Below are 19,537 nucleotides of genomic sequence, written 5' to 3'. Positions count from 1 at the left end.
CTGGGGTTGTGCTCAGGCTTGCCAGAGTGAAGTTTCAAGGGCTGATCCTTGGCTCCAAAGCCACCCCTGTGCTCTGCCTGGTGCAAAGCACAGCAGACGACTGCACACATCAGGCTTCTGGCACAACCATGCTGCCCAGGAGCAAAGAGGGCTTTGACCTCACTGCGCAGAGGACAGCAAATACAACTCCCACCTCTTAATCCTATATCAGAGCCTCGCAGGAGCACCAGAGAAATCAGCCCTGCCCAGGGCAGCTTCCTCTGCAAATACTCAGAATTGCTCAGGTGCTTCTGCAGCCCCCACAAATGGCTGTGGGCTAAAAAGGAAGGAGTGGATTCTTCTCAAGGACCATTCATGGCTTAAGTATCTTTAATGGACAGAGCAGTACTTGTCACTTGTACTTGTCACCAGTCTGTTTCATCGTTCAGAGCTGGAGAGAAACACCAGGTAGTTACTGATTCCCTTTGGGAAAACAACAGCTCCAGCAACACAAGATATTTCAGCCACTCACAGGACAGAGGCAAAGAGCAGTTTGTCAATGAGTAACTCACCAGCTGGTAGAGCAGCCTGGCAGAGGTACCACAGGTAACTTGACCTCTTGGGAGCAACAAGCTCAGAACAAGCTGTATTCTGTAAGGGCAGGTTTCACCTGAGAAATACGTGGTATGAATTCTCCCAGAGCATAACATTACCAGGTGGGGACTGTCATCCCGTGTGCCCTGCAGTAAGCAGGGCCTGCATGCCAGGAGCCACGCAGCTGGTTCATGAGAAAAGGCTACAAACATGAAGATTTCTTTTTTCAGTAAAAAAACTCTTTCCCCCCTTCTTGTAAACCACTAGACAAGCCTGAGCAACATCAGTTCTCCAAGCCACCGTGCTCACTGCTCTCATCCTTCTCTTCAGCCAGGCTGCTCTCGTCGATGTTCTCCAGCGATGCAGCACGCTGCAGTGCCAGCTCCGACAGCGCCAGCACGGGAAGCTTGTTCTGCTCAGGGTACAGCCAGGGCTTCATGTTTAGGTTGTGCTGCTGCTTCCAGGCAGGGTACTGCACGCAGGCCTTGTGCAGTTTCTTTAACATCTGATCAAAAGCAGGGAAGCACAGAGGGAAACAACAGTGGCAGCTTAGACCAACTCTCGGCAATCTGCCCACTGCTGACAGCTACTGCATTTCTTTTCTGGCTGCATAGGAGCTCAGGAAAGGCCAGTTTTTAGCTTCCTTGTAGGACCATTTTCTAATTGCTCAGATCTCCCAAATACATCAGCTGCTTTAGGAAAAGTGAAATCAAACTTCCTATAAACCATCAAGGCACAGAAAACCTCTGTGCCTGTCCTGCTCTGCTGCTTGGTTTAGGTCCTCCGAAAGCTCCTGAGCCTCGAGGTCCTCTTCAGATGTTGCATGAACAGCAGAGGGGAGGGAGGACATTCCACAAGTAGAAACTGGAATAGTGGCATTATTCACCTCCCTCTGGCTTCGGAAATGAATCAGTCAGCTGTCGGGACTGGTAAGGCTGACAGAATGCAGTGTCACACTGAGGTGAGCCATGATGCACATTGCTAGTGCAGCTCTGCTGCCCAGGGACACCCATTCTCCAGCCCTGTGCTCCAGCCATGGGGTGGCACTTGGCATAGGCACCATAGAAACGCTCCACTCACCTGCGGCACCAGGTACTGCGAGGCTTTATTCACAACCCACTTTGGCAACGACCCTAATAAATTTGGGGGAGAAAACCTGAAGTTATTGCACCAGAAAATGGCTTTATTTCTACCAAGTATCCAACAGCCCTGATAGCAAGCTGTGGCATTAGATTTAACCAGAGGGTCTGGAACAGGGTAGGGCCATGTAACGTAAACACACTCTTGGCTTATAAGCCAGATTTCCACTGTGACCAGAATTTGCATCACCACACCACAAGTCCAGCAGCACCAGTTACCTTTTGGATCCACCTGAGCCAGGTAGGTGAGGCTGCAGCTGTTGGGCCCAGTTGAATGCACCAGGTATCCCGTTAGGAGACAGACCGCCCTCACCAGGTCCTTGCGCGGAGGGTATTTCTGTGCAGACACACCAGGCAGTCAGATGCTGGCTCCCATGCTCCCTGCCCTCTCCCTCTCTCAAGCACTGAATACACAGAGCAACGACCAGGCTAGATCAGCTGCCTCCAGCTGGGATCTCGTCCAGGAATTAGGAAGCTAATTGCGATGGGCTCTGGGAGTTCCACTTTACCCCAGACATAGGTGGGATCCTGGGATCCTGTAACAGGACAGCCTTCTAGCCCAGCCTGCTCCTCACTCACCGGGTGTTTGATGGAGAAGTTGATAATGGTGTGATACCCATCTTCCACCTGCCAGGCTCGCAGCATCACCACGTCCCTGTTCTTTAAGGGCTTTGGACATCGCCCTGGATGAGGAAGGGAAAAAGTTGCTTCCCCTGCCCAAGCACCACAAAGGAACCACGGAGCTCAGCATCCCTCAAGAGGCTCCTGCCTTGCCCAAGCATCCTCCCAACCTTGCTTTGCTACCTCAGTATCTCCACGCAATACCACTCCTATCCCTCAGCAGCCCACCTCACATAGCAGCAATGCTGAGCTGCATCCCGCACCCCAAATTATGTCCCTCCTGCCAGGCAGGCTGGGTAGGGCTGTACCTTGCTGAACACAGACCAAGGCTTTACAAAAGAAGGCCAGCACCACCCCTCGGCCCCCTGCACTCACAGGCATAGTAGCCCACATCAGCGTTGGCAGCCACCTGGGCAATGTCGTGCGTGTCGATGACGTTGGTGTCCCACTGCCGGCGATACTCGCTGTCGTGCAGCACGTCGTACATCGTCTCTGCCGGCACGTCCGGGACATCGATGCGGCACTGCAGGGAGCACCGGGAGCTCAGAAGAGGCTCCGAATCCGACCACCGGCCCGGTGCTGCCCCCGGCCCTCACCTTGAGCTGGTGCACGGCACAGCCAGGCGGTGGCAGTTGGAGACTGACGGCGAGCCCACCGCGGTCCCGCTGCCAGCTGCCATCCTGACAGCGCTGCCTGAAGGCACGGAAAGCAGCGGCGTCGGGCACCTGCGCCCGCTCCATGCGGCCCTGCACCGGGACAGTGCCTCCCAGCCCCGCTCCGTCACCACCCCGGGGCCGGGCAGAGCAGCTCCCGCCCCCTACAGCCACGTCAAAGCTGCCAGCAGGACAGAGGAGGTGTTGGTGAAATAACTTTATTTAGTGTGATACACGGCTGTGGTCGGACAGTCCATACTCATAGTAATAGTCACACTTGGCTAACAGCTAGGAGACAGCAGGGCCAGACACACACTCAATATTATACACATCCATAGAGAAGACAGTGGGAAGTGAACTATTTTATTTCACTAGTTACCCCTCCCCCCATTACTTATGGTCCCCCCCTTTTCCCCCCCAGGCCCGTGACTCAGAACAATACAAGGGCAGGCACAGTGCACTCCTGCCCATGAGAAAGGGACAGCAAAACCTGTTCTACAGCAGACACACACACACCAACAAATATCAGCAATTCCCACGTGACAGGAGTATGTACAGAGGAGGGGCTGAGTTCCTGCTGGGGCTGGGCGCAGAGGACCCAGCCATGCCGGCTGGAACTGCGGGTAAGGGGTAGGGACACTCCAGAATGAAATGGGGAAATGACATCCCAGCTTCCTCCTGCAGGCCAGCTCATGTGGAGGGAAGGGACAAAGCTCTCTGAGAACAAGGGCAGCCACCTGCAGCTCGGTCACCAGATGCCAGTAAGCCAACATGACCAGGAAGCAGCCACGGCACTCCGACCAGGCACCTCTCCAACAAGGCCACCAGCACCCAGCCCGAGGTCACCCCCTCCCCTCCTTCCCCAGCCCACAGGTTTCAAAGTGCACACGCTGTGTCAGTGACCGACAAGGCATCCTGCTAGGAGGGCCTCACTAACCCAAACATCACTGTCCCTGGTTGTACCCTTAACACCGTGGCACGCTGTGCTGCTCCCCCCCAGCGGTGATACAACATAGGCTGGGTGACGAAAGAACTGGCGAATGGCTTAAAACCACCTGGCTGTTCTTTTTCTCCTCTCTGTCAACAGACCTCCTGACTTCTGGATTGGTCAGATGGACAAACACACACAAAAAATATCACAATGAAAGTTTACAAAGAGCTCTACTAACATGGTTAGAAATCAGGGGCAGGGAGCTGAGGGAAAAGCGAGCTATTTCCCAACCTCAGGCATCCAGAAGTGACAATACAATGCACTCTAGCAGTGTACATTCCCCTACTCACCCATGGTAATAAATCCCTGCTAGCACTTATCTCTGCTACCACTATTCCAAAAGCAGCAGGGTATTACCCCCCACTCTCTGAGACCACAACAAAAGCAGAAGCAGCTGTGTGTGATTTCATTGAGCAGCAACCTAGATATGAAGCCAGAACAGCTATCAGTGGCCTGCAATTTGCTGTAGCCCACCTGCTCTCCTAGGCTATGTGACCGCAAACAGAAGGATGGAGACTAGGAAAGGAACCTGAACAGCACACACGATTCCCAGGTATTGCTCCTGCAGTGATGGGCTCCACAGAGCTGTTTGCTTTCGCTGCTGACAGAAAAGACTGAGGTCCCTACAAATCACCCTGAGGATTTCTCCCCACCCACCTTCATGCTGCAAAGTCTCTGTACCCATTTCCTTCCCCACATCTTACTGCCAACACACCAAGCACCAACATCCTCCAGACAGGAAGATACTCACACTGCAGGGAGCAATCTGTGGGATGTCTCTGCTACGCAGATGGGAGCAACAAGGCTGAAGCAAAGAGTTTGGGAGTTTCCAGTGTTTTGCGTCACATGAGGGTCAGAGTGCAGGGCAAAACCCAGAAGTCATGAGCAAAACTTAGCCAAGATCATCCACAAAAAGGAGAAACCGAAGAGCAAACATTGTGTGTGTGCCCTGCAGGAAGCCTAGAAACAGATAACCTGTACTGCCCAAAAAGGCAAGGCCAAGTCTGAGTGACTGTTGTAAAAGGAGCAGCCTTTAAACAGAGGAAGTGGGGATGCAGAACAGACAAGACTGGAGTGGACAGGAGCTAGTTAATATGCAAGGCAGTAAAGGAAAGTGGAAAACCCACCCCCAAGCTTTATTTTTTTTTTGTCTTTTCCCTAACTTGGTGGCTTTTCCATTGCATTCACATGATATATCTGAGCAGACAGGCTCAAGGTGGGAAAGGGGAGGAAGAGAGAGAGAGAGAGAGAGAGAGAGAGAGAGTGTAAAGGGCACCACGGTGCCAAAGTGCAACAACATAAAAAAGTAAAATAAAAGACAGGACACTCATTCTGCACTCAAGGCTCATACCATGCAGTAAGAGGGGCGGCCAGGGCTGCTCCCCACCGTAAACAGGGAGTTCGCTCGCTTAGTAGATTGTTTTTTCAGCCCAAAGTAGGGTTGCCTAGCCAATGAGCAGTGATGTTCTTCAGTGAGACTGGCCAGCTGGGGAATGTGCTGCTACAGAACGGGCCTGTTAGCAGGAGCAACCGCTCTCCGTTACTGGCTGCTCAGGAGGCTTCTCTAGTTTGATGTCAATCACTGCAGGAGGTAAGTTAAGGAAATCACCCGTCTCAAGGAGAAGAAAAAAGACCCAGAGAGCATGATCAGTATCGTAAAGAGTTGTCAGCAGCCCTTCTTGGTCAGAGCAGAGCGCACTTACAAGCAGTTCTGTGTATCTACAGAGACCACAAGCAGAGGCCACACTTCACGGCTGCAGGTAAGCACCACACTGCTCCGTTTTCAGCTGTGTATCTGAAAGACCCCCCTGGCCCCATTCCCTCCAATGTGCCAACAAGCCAGCGAGCCCACACTCACAAAGCATTAATTGCCAAATCCTATGATATCCAGAAAACAAGGATACTGTCTTCTTTGCTCTTCTCTGGTGTGCTGTCCATCCCGGGTAAGGCAGCAGCCACACGACGGAATAGCTGAAAGGCAGCAACAGGTGAACTGAGAGCTCCTCGGAAAGAAATCCGTGTCAGGAACTAAAAACACCACAAAACCCACCCCATACTGCTCCATGGCAGACCTGAGCATCTTACAGACTTGTTACGTGGGTATTTTAGCAAGCAAAGCAACAATCAAATGCCACAAGACTTTTTTCCATAAACAATTTAACGAGCCTGCTTAAGGAAATGAAGCCACTGAATGCCTACCAAACAGGTGACTTGCTTTTATCTGCTTTTCCTTGAGCTGAACATGGAGTTCTTTCTCATTAGAAATTGTTCATCTAGGGATGTACAAAAACAAATCCCCCCTGCATACAGGTAAGCATCTCAGAGGCTATCATTTACTATTTCCAGCCTCAACTGCTTTCACACACAGCTACATTACAGTGCTTGGCTCGGGACCTCCAACAAGCCTTTAGTTTGTTCAGAGGTGTGCTCCAGAAGCCTGTGGAACAACCAAGGCTCTACAGCCAACCCTTTCAGTTCAGTCCTGCTGTGAAACAGCCACCTCTGGGCAGAATGGCCAGCCTGGGTGAGCTGCTTTAAGCTATTAAGGATGTACAAGAGCTGGGAAGGACAAGCATATGCTCATAAAGACAGAAAATGGTTTTGCATAGTTTTAAACCAGTGCTCAGAGCTCCTCCTGCCACCATTAATGAAGCAGCAAACAACACAGACACTGCTGGACAGCCAGGTGAAGGATGCCGTGTAAAAGCTTCTCATTTAAAGGACTAAAGGAACCACCAGCTGACAATGAATTTTCTTCACAGTAGCTTGGCAGAGGTTCTCATCCACACCTTCAAAACATGTCACTTGGAAAACAAATCAAGGCACTGAGCACCAAAACAGCCTCAGGAACAAAATTCACCCCCTAATCCTATCACCAGGCTCTTCCAGCCAGCTGGTGTGCAGCAAAGTTCAGCAGGTATCCCAGCTGGCAGTTTCCCAACACTACTCACACTTATGCTCTCTGCAGATCCTTTACCTCAGCTGTAAGGTAGCTGAGCACTGGGGCAGGTTGCCTGAAGAGATGGAGTCTCTACTCTTTGGCATATTCAAAATCCAACTGGAGTCAGATCTGGGCAGCCTGCTTTAGCTGACTATGATTCGAGCACGAGGGCTGGACAAGATCTCCAGAGATCCCTTCCAACCTCAATCATTCTGCAATTTCTTTTTTGTGGCTCGTCAACAGAACCAGAAACTTCCACTTGAAGCATCAGCACATGCTACTGACTCGACTGGAGTCAAAACTGATTTTACAAAACTGCGTTCACGGTTAGCAGCAGCAAAGGGAATGGATGGAATGAAGTCAGACAGGCTGCACTGAGCACTGCCATTTCTATTCCTCAGCATATTTCATTTTTAGATCCTCTTATCTTTCAAGGTAAGTTTCCTTAGCTTTAACAGGGATTCACTGATTTGACACGAGGGAAGCTTTCACTAGGTAAAGCAGCAGCAGTGACCACTGGGCAAGGAGCATTTCAGAGGCTGACAGCAAATACAAGCAAGTATCTGAAGGAGATCTGAAGAACACGAACCCCAAGCAGAAGCTTAATCCTCCCACAGAGCAAAAGGAAAGTACAAACTTCCTGCCTCGAGAACAGAAGATCCATCTACCTGTTTCACATTGTATCCAGTCTTTGCACTGGTCTCAATAAACATCACATTCAGCTCTTTGGCTCTCTGTTCCCCTTCTTCTGTAGTGATTTGCCTGGACAAAGGTGCAAACAGAAGCAGAAAGACAGAAAGGAAAAACAGTCAAGAGGAATTGGAGATATCTGTGAGTGAGACACTGGTCAGTGAAAGGCCCATTCACTGCCCATCACCAGGGTGCAGAGGCCAGAAGTGGAGACCTCAGGAGCTCTGGGCATTTAAGACCCCTGAGTTCTCCAGCTGAGGAGACGTCAGGCAAGTGATTCAGAGAGCAGCTGGACTTCAGACCATTACTAAAGGGTGATCAGCACAGGATGAAGTTTTATGCAATACATTTGAGTCTCATTCACAGCATTCCCAAGGGAAGGAAGAATCCCCATGAGCTGCACCTGCTGCAAAAAGCCATTTCCCAAAAGCCAACTGAAGGGAACTCCACAAGATTGCAGAAAGAAATCAGAAAGGCTCTAGCAGCAGCTACAGCTTGTGTGCAAGCACCTGCAAGTGCATCTCTGACCAATGCCCTGTACATACCTGTTTCACATTATATCCTGCTTTAGCACTGGTTTCAATATACATCATATTCAGTTCTCGGGCTTTTCTCTCACCCTCCTCTATAGAAACCTGTCTACAGCAATGAGAACAAATCACAGAAAAGAAAAACCAAAACAAAGAAAAATAGTCCAAAAACTGATAAAAAGAAAACTGCAGAAAAACCAGCCACCAACTGAAGCAACATGAACAGGAAAGAAAAACTAACAGGCTGCAGCAAATAAAACCACTGCTATCCTGAGTTCAGCTTCTTGGCACCAGAACTCAACCTGAATCATCACTCAGGGGGAATGGGTTCCAATATGCTGTATAGTACTTAAAAGAATAATGTGATAAGGTTCAAACTGATAGTGTGTTTTTTTCCAGAATTAAGAGGCCCAGCATTGCAGCTTGCCACAGAGCTGCTTTTATTTTACAGTTCTGGTCAAGACAGTGGGGCTTCTTTTACTGATGCCAGGATTTACATGAAACTGCAAATTCAAGCCTAGGCCAGGACTGCTGGCACTTAATTAAACTTCTGATTTTCAGTGCTACATCAACTCCAACCACAGCTATGGTTCAAATAAGTTTCTGGTTTTTATATTTGTATGGCAGAGATGAAACAGCTGTTCTGCACACTCTTCTGTACCACCAGAAAATAACGCAAGGCAGGAATTTTCCCACTGGGTTTTACAGTTCTACCAAAAAAAAAAATGCAAATTGGTACAAATTAGCCTCAAATCTGAACTCCAGATTATTCAGTTAGAGAGCTGCAGGTATTTCCAGCTCCTGGGAGGGCGTAAGTGATAGCAGCTGGTCAGCACACAGAGCTGCTGAATGAACTACAACCCATCAGATTTCATTCAGATGCTTTTAGGAGCTGAAATCAGAGGCCAGACCACTCTTGACTTCTTGCTACCTGGATTTCTTAACCTAAGTCAGCTCTATACATCAATCCCATTTCTGAAGCTCTGGGGCACTGAGTTCCCCCAATGTTTCTGGGGCGTAAGGCATGGATTACTTGCACTGGCCTCCAATGGAGCTGGGAAAAGTAGAACAATTGATGGGAAGGTGTGAAGGGCAGAGGAAACATCTCCACAAGTATCATCAGTGCAGAAGCCCACGCAGCACTCAGGAAAACCTCAACTATCATGAGTTTTAGTACTGTGCTTTTCCTGCTAGGCACAGCAAACTAAAAACTAATAGCACGACTTGCACCGGGACAAAGGGCAAAAAGCATCCTTGTACAGCCAGGGATGCTGGCTCTTGTCTCACATGAGCATTTGTACAACACCAAAATGTAAGGGGAAGGAAAAAATAAAGCACCACGATATTTCCCATGGCAGGATTTACATCTCAGGGGTGAGTAAAGCAAAGTTTACGATTTAGAACATGGCAACATCCAATAATGGAACGGTCAGACTGCTGTTAAGCACATCATACTGAGGAGAAAAGTAAACAAGCAGGCAACCCAGGTAATAGTGCAGGATTTCTTTTCTGAGAAAACAGCTTCTGAAGATGGTATCTTGTGATTGGAAGCGTCTCATGAACAGCCAGGTTTTGATTTCATAAGACTCTGTTTTACTGTGACATCCAGGCATTGCCCAGTTTTTTTTTTTTTCCTGAGATTCTTTTACACCAAATAAAAATTCCTCATAACTTTGAGGTCTCATATACCCTTTGAAACACAAAGAACACATCTCAGAGTACCCATATGCACGCATGTGTTAGTTTAAAGTACTGGGATTGTCAGAAGCTGCATTCTCCATTTTCTTTTTGTCAACTAATGGTGAAGCTGACCATTGAAATAAACAATTTTTCCTTATCTACGCTATTTCCAATGCATTCATAAAGGAAAATCTCTGAAAACATTAAATATGTTTTCTTAATTCAACAATAAAGGGATGAATTTGAAATAGAAATGCAGAATGTGGTCCTCTGAAAAGCTATTCTGGTGGCTGTTAGTTGAAGCAGCATCACAGAATTAGGAATTTTCAAGGCAAACATTTTACAGCACGCCCTAAGATGTGAAATCCACGGGACTTTAAGAGTCAAGGCAGCCAGTTCCCTGCTCTTCCTGGCCAGGGCAGCAAGGCCACCAGCTCCTCTATTACCTCTTGTCTGCCAGATCAGTTTTGTTCCCCACCAACATGATGATGACGTCGCTTCCCCTCTCTGTCCGAACATCATCAATCCACTTGGAGGTCTGCTGGAAGGAATTCAAGTCTGTAAGGAAGAAGCAAACGGGAATGCTAAGGATAAAACTACTTTGAAGCGAGAAAGAAAACCCACGAATCTGGGTACGCCTGCATCCAGATGCTCTCCAAGTCTCCCCACATCACACACAAATGACCCACAAATCGTCTTCTGCCCAAACACAAAAACCCACGGGGGCAGGGGGACATTTCTACTGTTAATCATCTTTACGCAGAACTCGAGGGAGCGGTTCTGCTCACATGCAGGATTTCAAACAACGAGACACCGAAGATCACTCACTTGTAATGTCATAGACTACCACAGCAATAGTGGAGTCACGGATGTAGCTGGGAATGAGGCTGCGGAACCGCTCCTGGCCTGCCGTGTCCCAGAGCTGCAGCCGAACCTGCTGGTACCAGGCCAGGGAGAGCAGAGAGAACGCAGGAGAGAAAAGAAAGGAGGAAACTGTCCTTTAGAGAAAGGCCATTTCTAGAACCGACCACACGCAGCTCAGTCTCAGAAGCTGGCAGTTGTAATCCAGCTGCAAACACCCGCACACCGCACAATTTGGCTTTGCAGATTCTGATTGCACGCAATGTGCTTTCATTACCTCCTTTGCTTGCCTAGAGATTCTCCTACTCCCATGGCCACCACATCCCAAAGAGCTCCAGGTTACGGCTGCCACCTCCAGCCACTGCTGCTAAAGGCACAGGTACGTAACAGAGCCACCTTCCCAGCCTACCCAGGGTTATTCATGCAAGACCTCCCGGCCCACCACGACCCAGTTAAAACTCTTGGGGCATTTACTACATGGCAGACACCTAACTACCTCAAGTCTGACACCAAGTAGTGCAACAGCATCCATTCTCCCAGCATGATGCAGCCAGAAGATGGCAATGGAGATTTTCATGCAACATCAGGGCAACTGATAACTTAATTTCCAGCAGAAAAAAAAAAGCAAATGCTACTATACAGGCTTCATGTGCAAAAAGGGCACTGGGCTCTCCCCTTTTAATAAGCACAAGAGTCAGAACCAAGTACCAAATGCTGTAAGATACAGTTTATCTCCAGAACCACCGTGATCTCCAAACACAAACCAAGTTATTGAATGACAGCACTAGCATCTGGTTTGCTACCATCCTTTTCCCCTCTTAGTATGTATGAATATGTGGTGCATGCAGTCATAACCACAGGCAGGAGATAGGCTGCAAGGGAGAAAACAGTTTCTGAAGGTCTGATGGTTGGTTTGTTTACAAGAAAAATGTACATAGATGCACACGTCTGCAAAATGTCTTGATACAACAGGTTAAACAAGACATATCTGTATCAGAACACCCACATGGCTGCCCAAGGACTTCAGGAAGATCAGAGCTTACAGTTGGGCTGTACAGCTAGGGCTCCTTCTTCTAAAGGCAGCTGCTGTTACAGTAGCAAAGATCAGGGCTCCTCACTACCCCTGGAAACTCAGGGTGATGAACTCCAAGCGCCACTGCTGGCAGATCAGACTGATAGTAACGACTGCTTCAGGCTCTGGGCTTTGAACTTCACAATGAGCTCCTTACAGGAGCAGTAAAACATTACTGCTGCACCAGCTTTTTTCACCCACAAAATTCACCAAGGGGGTGATTTAAATGCTCTAGACTGCAGACTCACAATCACAAAAGCGACTGAAGGTGACTGGCTGGCCCTGCTGATCTTGTTGAAGAGGAACAAGTAGTGGAGCCAGCAGTGCTTGCTGTACTTGTTCAGAGCATCCTGGCAGGTACTCACGGGACTGTCCCTGTTTTACACAACTGTGATCAACATGAACTTACAGAAGACTGAGGTTCCCAAATACAGCTGCTACTAAAGACAGTGCAAATGCACAGCTCAGCTTCCATTCAGACTGGAAACTACTTCTGTAATCCCCTCAGTCACCATTATCATGCCCTCAAGAGCACACAAGCGTATTCCTTCACTATCGTGACAAAACTAAAAGCTTCCTAGTTGCTAAGCACAGAACAAAGAGCAGTAAAGGGAAAAAAATGATGTTATCTGAAAAGATCAGACCACTACTGAGGCACGATGAGATCAGCTGTCATTTAACTATTTCTGACACGTCTGGAAGTTGTTAATAACAAGCTAGACTGTGGCAAGATTGTTCCACCTGCCTGGATAAACAGCCTCCTAAACCTGTCACAACAGCTGGGAGGAAAAGATGCCAGCCTCTGCAGCCTGAAACTCTGCTCATGCGAACCCATTCCCAGCACATCTCAGCACCCCTCAGACCCCGAAAGATCAGCTTTACAATACTTTGCACCAAACCAGAAATCCTCCCTAAATACTTAAGCTACAGAACTGAAACACCGTGATTATTTTTGCTACGATCAACCTCTCGTTCTGAGGGCAGTTTGTGATCAGCTGCTCAGCACTTCCACCTTCCAAAGTGAAACAATCTCCTGACCCATAAAGACTCCCAGTAAGGTACGGTCTGCGACAGAAGGAAGGCAAGCCAAAGGAGTGCTGTTTTGTTTGTTTAAATCTGTGGTGCTTTCTTTACTTCAGCTTAATTCAGGGGGTATGAATCCTGTGTAGCTGATGCTGCAGCTCACTTTGCTGAAAAAGCCAGATCAAGTGGAAGTGATAACAGAGTTACCATGAAATTATTCTCATACACTAAAATGCTTATGCCAAGAGTTACAGACAGTTTCCATATAAACTCATTCATTCTTCAGAAATTGTGGTGAGAGGAATTCCTTCTCAAAAGCTCCCTGGTGACTCACATGAGTTGTCAGTTCTGCTCTTCAGTGAAATGCGAGTCTTGAATACTCACAAGTCACCACGTTGCTTCTATTTAAATGAGTGTTTTACCTAGTCTGGCAGTAACTCACTGGTTTGGCCTCTGAAATTGTCTCCTCTATTACCTCTCTCGTTACCCAGAGTGGAGAAAACATATGAAGATTTGAAAAAACAAAACAAAAAACACCAAAACAGGAAAAAAGCACAAAAACAACAGCAAAAACAACAACGAACCCACAAAAAAAAAAACCAAACAAACAGAAAAGCTAAGAAGTTTTCTAAAGGCTACCAGCCACCTTTTATTCCACGAAGTCACACACAGCCATAACCCCTATTCACCCACCTGCCAGGGCAGTTTTCTGTATCATTTCCACAGTTTGATTTCTGAGCAGACAAGACTTAAATGACTGCCCAGTTTAGGTGTCAGGAGATGGGGTTTACGTTGGTTTGGGGGCTTGATGCTCACCTATTTTCCCCCTCAGCCCACAAAACACCTGCAGTTCTGGGGCTGATGTTCTATGCTAACTGTGGGAATACAAGAAAAACTGTTCAGAGCAGAAGCTGTGGAGCAAGATAAACAGCATGATAACAAGGACAGCTCTAGAAGAACCAACGTCTCACAGCTCTGACTGGACAAGCGCCTGTGTGAGCGGCTGAAGGGCGCTCTGCTGAATGCTCTGCTGACACGTAAAGGTGGATGGGAAAGTTGTGGGAGTGGATGGGAAAGCTAGAAAAAGAAAACCTGTGAAGGTATGTAAGCGATGTGAGACCTTGTAGAGAACGATTCGCATCGTTCGCATCTGAGTCCGTGCATCAGACGCTGCACTGAACTACATTCAGAAACCAGCACTGCCTCCAAAGCACAAAAGGCACACGTTACAAGCAAGGCCTCTGCAGACACTCAGGCTCAATACCTACTTGTAATGTCAAAGACAATGACAGCCACAGCAGAGTCACGGATGTAGCTGGGAATGAGGCTGCGGAACCTCTCCTGGCCGGCTGTATCCCACAGCTGCAGCCTGATCTGGGAAACGGAAAAGTGCAGGGAGGAGGGAAAGGAAAGGGCAGGAAAATGGAAAACAAAACCGAAACTCCAGTGAAATAAAAAGAAAAAAAACCTGCATGGTTAAAAAAAATGCAACAAAAGGAAAGTTAACATGGAACAGAAGCGTGAAAAGAGGCAGCGGTACCTCTAACTGCAACCTGACACACCAGAAAAACCTCTCCCCCTCCACACGACCAGCAGCAACTCGTACACAAGCACACTCTCCCATGTCCTAAATATCCCTACAGTAGCTTCCAAACCTGTCTGCTAAGGAGGGAACTGTGCATACATACCTCAGTGCATTCTGCCACAGGGGGACTCCAGGTACACAAGTCATACAGACTGCAGCCTAAAGCTAGCTAGATACGGCCACTCCAAATCCTAAGGAGTGCATCATCCAGACACAGTTTTGATTAATCCACTGGAAATTCTGATGTGAACTGCCTAGGAACAGCAGTGGGGTACAATCCACTACATACAGGACATTATTTGGCATAAAGACATAGATGTCAAAGCATAAGCTGCAGTTGGAGGCTTCACATTCTTCATTTCAAGTACAGCAGACAAAGCCTATAGCAAAATATAGGACTAGCCATATCTGAGAAACCACTCCATTGTCTAGCTTGGTGTGCTAGTATTTCTCCCTCCTGACTTTCACTCAGCACCTCTCGTTATTTTAACAGGATAAATAATTAAGAAAGCTAACAGTATACCAGCCATTTTTCTGGCTAGCAGGCCAGGAGGTGCACGGCACCGTGACCTACACAGCCATCAGGAACCAGGACTACGCTTGAGACCTACGGACTGCTGCAAACAAGACACAGGCATTCCACCTTGACTTCACAGCTGTCAAGCTGCATTCTCAAGATCTGCTAACAACACAAGAACATTCTCCAAGCAGCTCTCCCAAAGATTCAGTAAGGTCTTTTCTAACAATCAGTCGCTGGTAAGATGGCAGAGAAGCACTCAGGAGAATCTCGCCACACACAGGGATGAGATTTCTTCAAAAGCAACAGACCCAAAACAGTGCAAAAGGCTTCCACTGCAGCGCTGACCCCTCCTTCCTGCCAGCAGCTTCTTGGCCAGTAATAAAATGAGCAAAAAGGCAACTGCTAGCAAAACAGGAACAAATGGGCAGATGCTGAAAGACAGGAGAGAGATACAAGGGAAATCCTTCTGCAAAATGGAGTCTCATGCAAGCTAAATTCAAAAACGCTCTATTAACAGAAAGTCAGCATTGTGCTACAAATAGAACCTTTCTGCAAAGAGGAACCATGCCACTATTGTTAATCCTGAATGACTTCAAAACTTGGAATTGCTTCCTGGGGTCTGTCCACATCCAGTCACACTGACAACCCCTACAGACAGCACTGTAAATCCTGGGAGCAAAGCGTGCCTCTCAAGCAGAGCAGCCAGCCGCTCCCCCATGGCTCGGACATGGGCTCGGCCCAGCTCTGCACAGAAGGATCAGGCTCAGTGCTGGAGGCCTTACACACTAATGGGTACCAGCAAGGCCATGGGTCAGTGATCTGACTCAACAAAGGCCGTCCCTCTGAAGGTGCTGCGGGGTTCCAGCAGCCGCTGGAGGCCTGGCCAGCAAACAGCACCACAGCAGCTGCTGCTGCCACACCGTCACACGGACGCCTCACTTACCGTGCGATCCTCGAGATACATTGTTTTTGACAGGAAATCAATTCCAATGGTTGCCTGGAAAGAAGAAAAGCGTTAGGAACTGCCTCCCAGGATCTGCAGATCAGATCTTTCTACACAATCTCTAAAGAACGTTCGCTAACTTGTAATTTAGCTGCTGAAGTCATTTGCCCTCAAAAGAGTTGATAAAAACAAAGCAATCTGGGTATCTCCACCATCTCTATTTCACACTATTCTTCCAACACTTCTCAACTCCCAAGATCCTCCAAATTCTAATTTTACCTCCTTGACATTCGTGCATCTCAGCGCAGATCGTATCTGTCCTGTCATCTCCCTCTGCTTTACAGCAATTCGTTCTGGTAACATTTCTCTTATTAGAAATAACCAGAAGGTAGAGCAAATAAATTGTGAGCAACTGTGCTGAAACCTAAAAAGTAACGTTGATTCAGGGCTATCCAACAACAGAGAATGCTCTTCCTTTTTAAGGACAACCAGAAGCTGCACTTCCCAAGCAGTTCTTTCCATCTACCTCCCTCCATTCACATTTCCATTGCTGCACAGACATTCCACTACAGAAACACCCAAAGTAACTTACGAAGTTAGAGGTGTTAAACGTTTGCAGGCATTTAAATCAAGCAGGCATCCCAGCCCATCACAACCCCAGGAAACAAGTGACTGATTACTGAACAGATTTTAGTACAATCTCCAGACTCAAACACGGGCAGCACCACGTGTTCTGGAAGCATCCATTAGAACACGGACCAGCTGATATCAAACCACAGCTGCCAATTTCTGCAGTCAGTAGCTCTTCTCTAGGAGCCCTGTTTTCTGCAGCCAAGACAGCTCACAACAAGATAAACCCTCCAGAGCACCTAACAAGGGTTAGGAATAAAAGCACACAAAGCACAAGTGGATCTGGTTTCAGTAAATGACTCGCCCTCCAGAAAACCACCTTCTCTGTTACCTTCCAGCTTGAAATTACTCCAACTGAAACCAATAACTCTTCCTGGCCTGCATTAAAAGAGGCCACCACAGTCTCATCTTCCTCAAAGACATTCAGCACTCCTTTGAAATACCACTAAGCCATTTTGTTTCAGCTGACTCTTCCCAAGATCTCTGCGCCTCCTACACACGCTGAGCTTCTCAGTCTGAAGTCTCTCCATCCCTACCCTGCTCTCTCCTTGCCAAAATTTCCCTGACTTTTTCTATCTATACCCTTTCAGCTAAAAAACAAGACATACATTTAAAAACTAAAAAGAGAGAGACTCAGAGAGAAAATACACCACGTAGACTTCTTGGGGGCCCATCCATGTAGTCTGGACTCAACTACTATTTTAACAGGACGTCTATAAAGATAGCAGAGACCAAGAACTATCAGAAGCACGAGTGTACCTTATTCCCCATTTCCTGATGCTCATACTGACCTTCACTCATCCTCACCATTGTCTTTTTTGTTCACTGATCCCATAAACCAACGTTTCTCTTTGCTTTCCTCCAAGTTCTCCAACACCCAAACAGGATCTAAACCTCACAGCTCTCCTGCTCACTGCACACCCTGATAGCACACTGGGACTGAAACCCAGTCTGATCTACGTTTCAACTCGCACTACAGTCTCGTGTATGATACTCAATTGATACCTCGTGGAGACGTGCACAACAGGAATGCATTTTAGTAGTGGAAAACAGATGTGTTCACAGAGGAGTGTCTACCACATACCTGGTAAGTATTGTCGAAACTGTCATACATAAACCTGGTGATCAGAGAGGTCTTCCCAACTATAAAAGAAGAGGCAAAATTACTTTCAAAGAGCAGTGGAAGAACCTGCTGGTCAGGATTCACACACTGGTACCACTGACTGCCAGAATGACATTGCCAACATAAGGCTACTTCCCAGCTACTCCCACCTGGGAAATAACCAGCTGAGAAATTCATTCATGAGATAATAAGTGAGCACTAAGTCAAAGGAATCTAAGAAAAAACCTAATCACTATGGAAACCTGACCCTCAATTTAGGTATGTTATGATGAGAACAGCATAGAGCTGCCTGTTTGCTTTGAGCAAGCAGTAAATCTGCTTTGTTATTCATATTTGGGCACTTATGTAATCACCAAGTCTGGGACTCCCAGATGCAAGCATCAAAAGCTGACACAGTGTTGCCTTGGACGTTAATTAGCTGTCACTAGCTCTACAGAAAAGCAACGTTTAATACTGAGATCATTTGTCCATAAATGATATTTAGATATAAGGTAAACTCTTGGAAAGGGTAGATAACAGCAGGGCAAGGGAAATGGTTTTAAGTTGAAGGAGGGAAGACTTAGGTTGGATGTCGGGGGAAGTTCTGTACTAGGAGAGGGGTGAGGTGCTGGAACAGCTGCCCAGAGAGGCTGTGATGCCCCGTCCATCCCTGGAGGTGTTCAAGGCCAGGTTGGATGGGGCCCTGGGCAGCCCAGGCTGCTGTGAAATGTGGAGGTTGGTGGCCCTGCATGTGGCAGGGGGTTGGAGCTTTGTGATTCTTGACGTCCCTTCCAACCCGGGCCATTCTGTGATCCTGTGAACTTTGATAGCTTGCTTAAAAAACGCACATATCCAAATGTCACCAAGAGAAATAGTGCAAGGACTGATGAGAACGGGAACCAAAGATCCCTGATTCTCTTGGGAAGCTGCAAAAAACACAGACAGAAGGGAGGAAAGAAAAGGAATAAGCAGCTGCAGAAAGCAGCGAAATGGTGAGCGCCAGCAACAGGAAGGCAAGCACCTGTCAGCAGCAACATGGATCCCGCCTCGCTGAGGCAGCTCAACCTGAAAACTTCTGGAAATTCCTGCAAGACGCAGTCCTGCGGTCGAGGAGACGATAAATACGGGAGAGCGACACAGACGGAGCACCCCGATTTCAAGAAAATAACGCAAGTCATCCACGCACCGTGAGGGCAGGGGCACGAAACAGAGCCGGCGTCCGGCTGAAAGGAGACCGACGGCAGTCGCAGCGCAGCCGCGGGCGGTGAGGCGATGCCGAGCCCTCCCTGCCCACCGACCCACCGACCCACCGACCCCCCGGCCGGGCCTGGCCCGACCCGCCCCGCCACCCCCGGTTCTCCCCCCCCCTCCCCTCCCCTCCCGCTCCGGCCGCCGCCCCGCCGGCCCCGCCCCGCCTAACGGCACCTCAGCACCAGGCCCAACCCCCGCCCCGCTCACCGCTTTGCTCGCCCAGGAAGACGAGCTTGAACTTCCGCAGCGGGTTGCCGAACTCGCCGCCGCTGCCTGGGGCGGACATGGCGGCGCGGAGAGGCCGAGCCGGAGCCGTGACTGAGGAGAAGAAGAGGCCGCCGAGCACACACCGGCACCGCCGCCCCGCCCGCCGCGCCGCGCGTCACTTCCGCCGCCGCGATGGCGTCACTTCCGCCGCCGCCGCGATGGCGTCACCGACGCGGCACAGCGTCACCTGGCGGTGGGCGGCGGTCTCGAGCCCACCCCCGTTGTAGCGCTCCTACAAAACGACTCTGTTTCTCGTTTCGCGTCGGTTTATTTATAAACACGCCGAAAACATCGCGTCATTCTGGCCGGTGACAGGCGACACGGCGCTCGGGGCCGCTGCTGGGCCGTGCGAGCGCCGGAGCTCCGCGCTCAGGGTGGGCGGTGGGACAGCCCGATAGCAGCGCCGGGGCAGCGGGGCAGCTAGGGGGCACAGTGGGGCAGAGCGGGGCAGCTACGGGGCACGTG

The 19,537-nt window shown here is 48.9% G+C and overlaps 2 protein-coding genes across 14 annotated transcripts; both read right to left on the bottom strand.

The window, feature by feature from the left end:
• Positions 1-351: 351 nt before the first annotated feature.
• On the bottom strand, positions 352-4,806 carry LOC122163645 (START domain-containing protein 10-like). The gene is made up of 6 exons (XM_042825025.1): positions 4,729-4,806; positions 2,930-3,167; positions 2,709-2,856; positions 2,292-2,395; positions 1,654-2,049; positions 352-1,078 (listed from the first exon to the last, which is right to left on the bottom strand). The coding sequence occupies exons 2-6, from the start codon at positions 3,071-3,073 to the stop codon at positions 857-859; spliced, it is 1,014 nt and encodes a 337-aa protein (XP_042680959.1). The 5' UTR covers positions 3,074-3,167; positions 4,729-4,806; the 3' UTR covers positions 352-856.
• RAB41 (RAB41, member RAS oncogene family) lies at positions 3,189-19,162 on the bottom strand. 13 transcript variants are annotated; one of them, XM_042825043.1, is made up of 9 exons: positions 19,013-19,101; positions 17,537-17,595; positions 15,823-15,876; positions 14,043-14,148; positions 10,647-10,755; positions 10,265-10,376; positions 8,154-8,247; positions 5,882-5,948; positions 3,189-5,559 (listed from the first exon to the last, which is right to left on the bottom strand). In XM_042825043.1, exons 2-9 carry the CDS (start codon positions 17,560-17,562, stop codon positions 5,495-5,497), a joined length of 633 nt encoding a protein of 210 aa, XP_042680977.1. In that variant the 5' UTR covers positions 17,563-17,595; positions 19,013-19,101; the 3' UTR covers positions 3,189-5,494. The 13 variants fall into 13 exon arrangements, with proteins under 13 accessions (XP_042680977.1, XP_042680982.1, XP_042680978.1 ...); XM_042825048.1 differs by having other exon boundaries at positions 10,647-10,752; XM_042825044.1 differs by lacking the exon at positions 19,013-19,101 and adding an exon at positions 18,741-18,831.
• Between the last annotated feature and the right edge of the window lie 375 nt (positions 19,163-19,537).

Source organism: Centrocercus urophasianus, unplaced genomic scaffold (genome assembly GCF_019232065.1).
Source record: "Centrocercus urophasianus isolate 14NV4802_14NV808 unplaced genomic scaffold, USGS_Curo_1.0 seq_24, whole genome shotgun sequence".
Classification (NCBI taxonomy): domain Eukaryota; kingdom Metazoa; phylum Chordata; class Aves; order Galliformes; family Phasianidae; genus Centrocercus; species Centrocercus urophasianus.
Note: the sequence above shows the minus strand (reverse complement) of the source record. Positions and strands in the feature narration are given on the sequence as shown.

Bases quoted from the DNA above. Each gene is read 5' to 3' on its own strand.
- LOC122163645 (XM_042825025.1), bottom strand. From the start codon at position 3,073: ATGGAGCGGGCGCAGGTGCCCGACGCCGCTGCTTTCCGTGCCTTCAGG. The intron at 2,050-2,291 runs GTGAGTGAGGAG...GTGTCTGCACAG, and splicing joins ACTTCTCCATCAAACACCCG to AAATACCCTCCGCGCAAGGA. The intron at 1,079-1,653 runs GTGAGTGGAGCG...GCTTTTGATCAG, and splicing joins CGCAGTACCTGGTGCCGCAG to ATGTTAAAGAAACTGCACAA.
- RAB41 (XM_042825036.1), bottom strand. From the start codon at position 18,732: ATGACTTGCGTTATTTTCTTGAAATCGGGGTGCTCCGTCTGTGTCGCT. The intron at 15,877-17,536 runs GTATGTGGTAGA...TCTTCTTTCCAG, and splicing joins GTTTCGACAATACTTACCAG to GCAACCATTGGAATTGATTT. The intron at 7,681-10,264 runs GTAATAGAGGAG...ACCTTTGTCCAG, and splicing joins ACTGATCTGGCAGACAAGAG to GCAAATCACTACAGAAGAAG.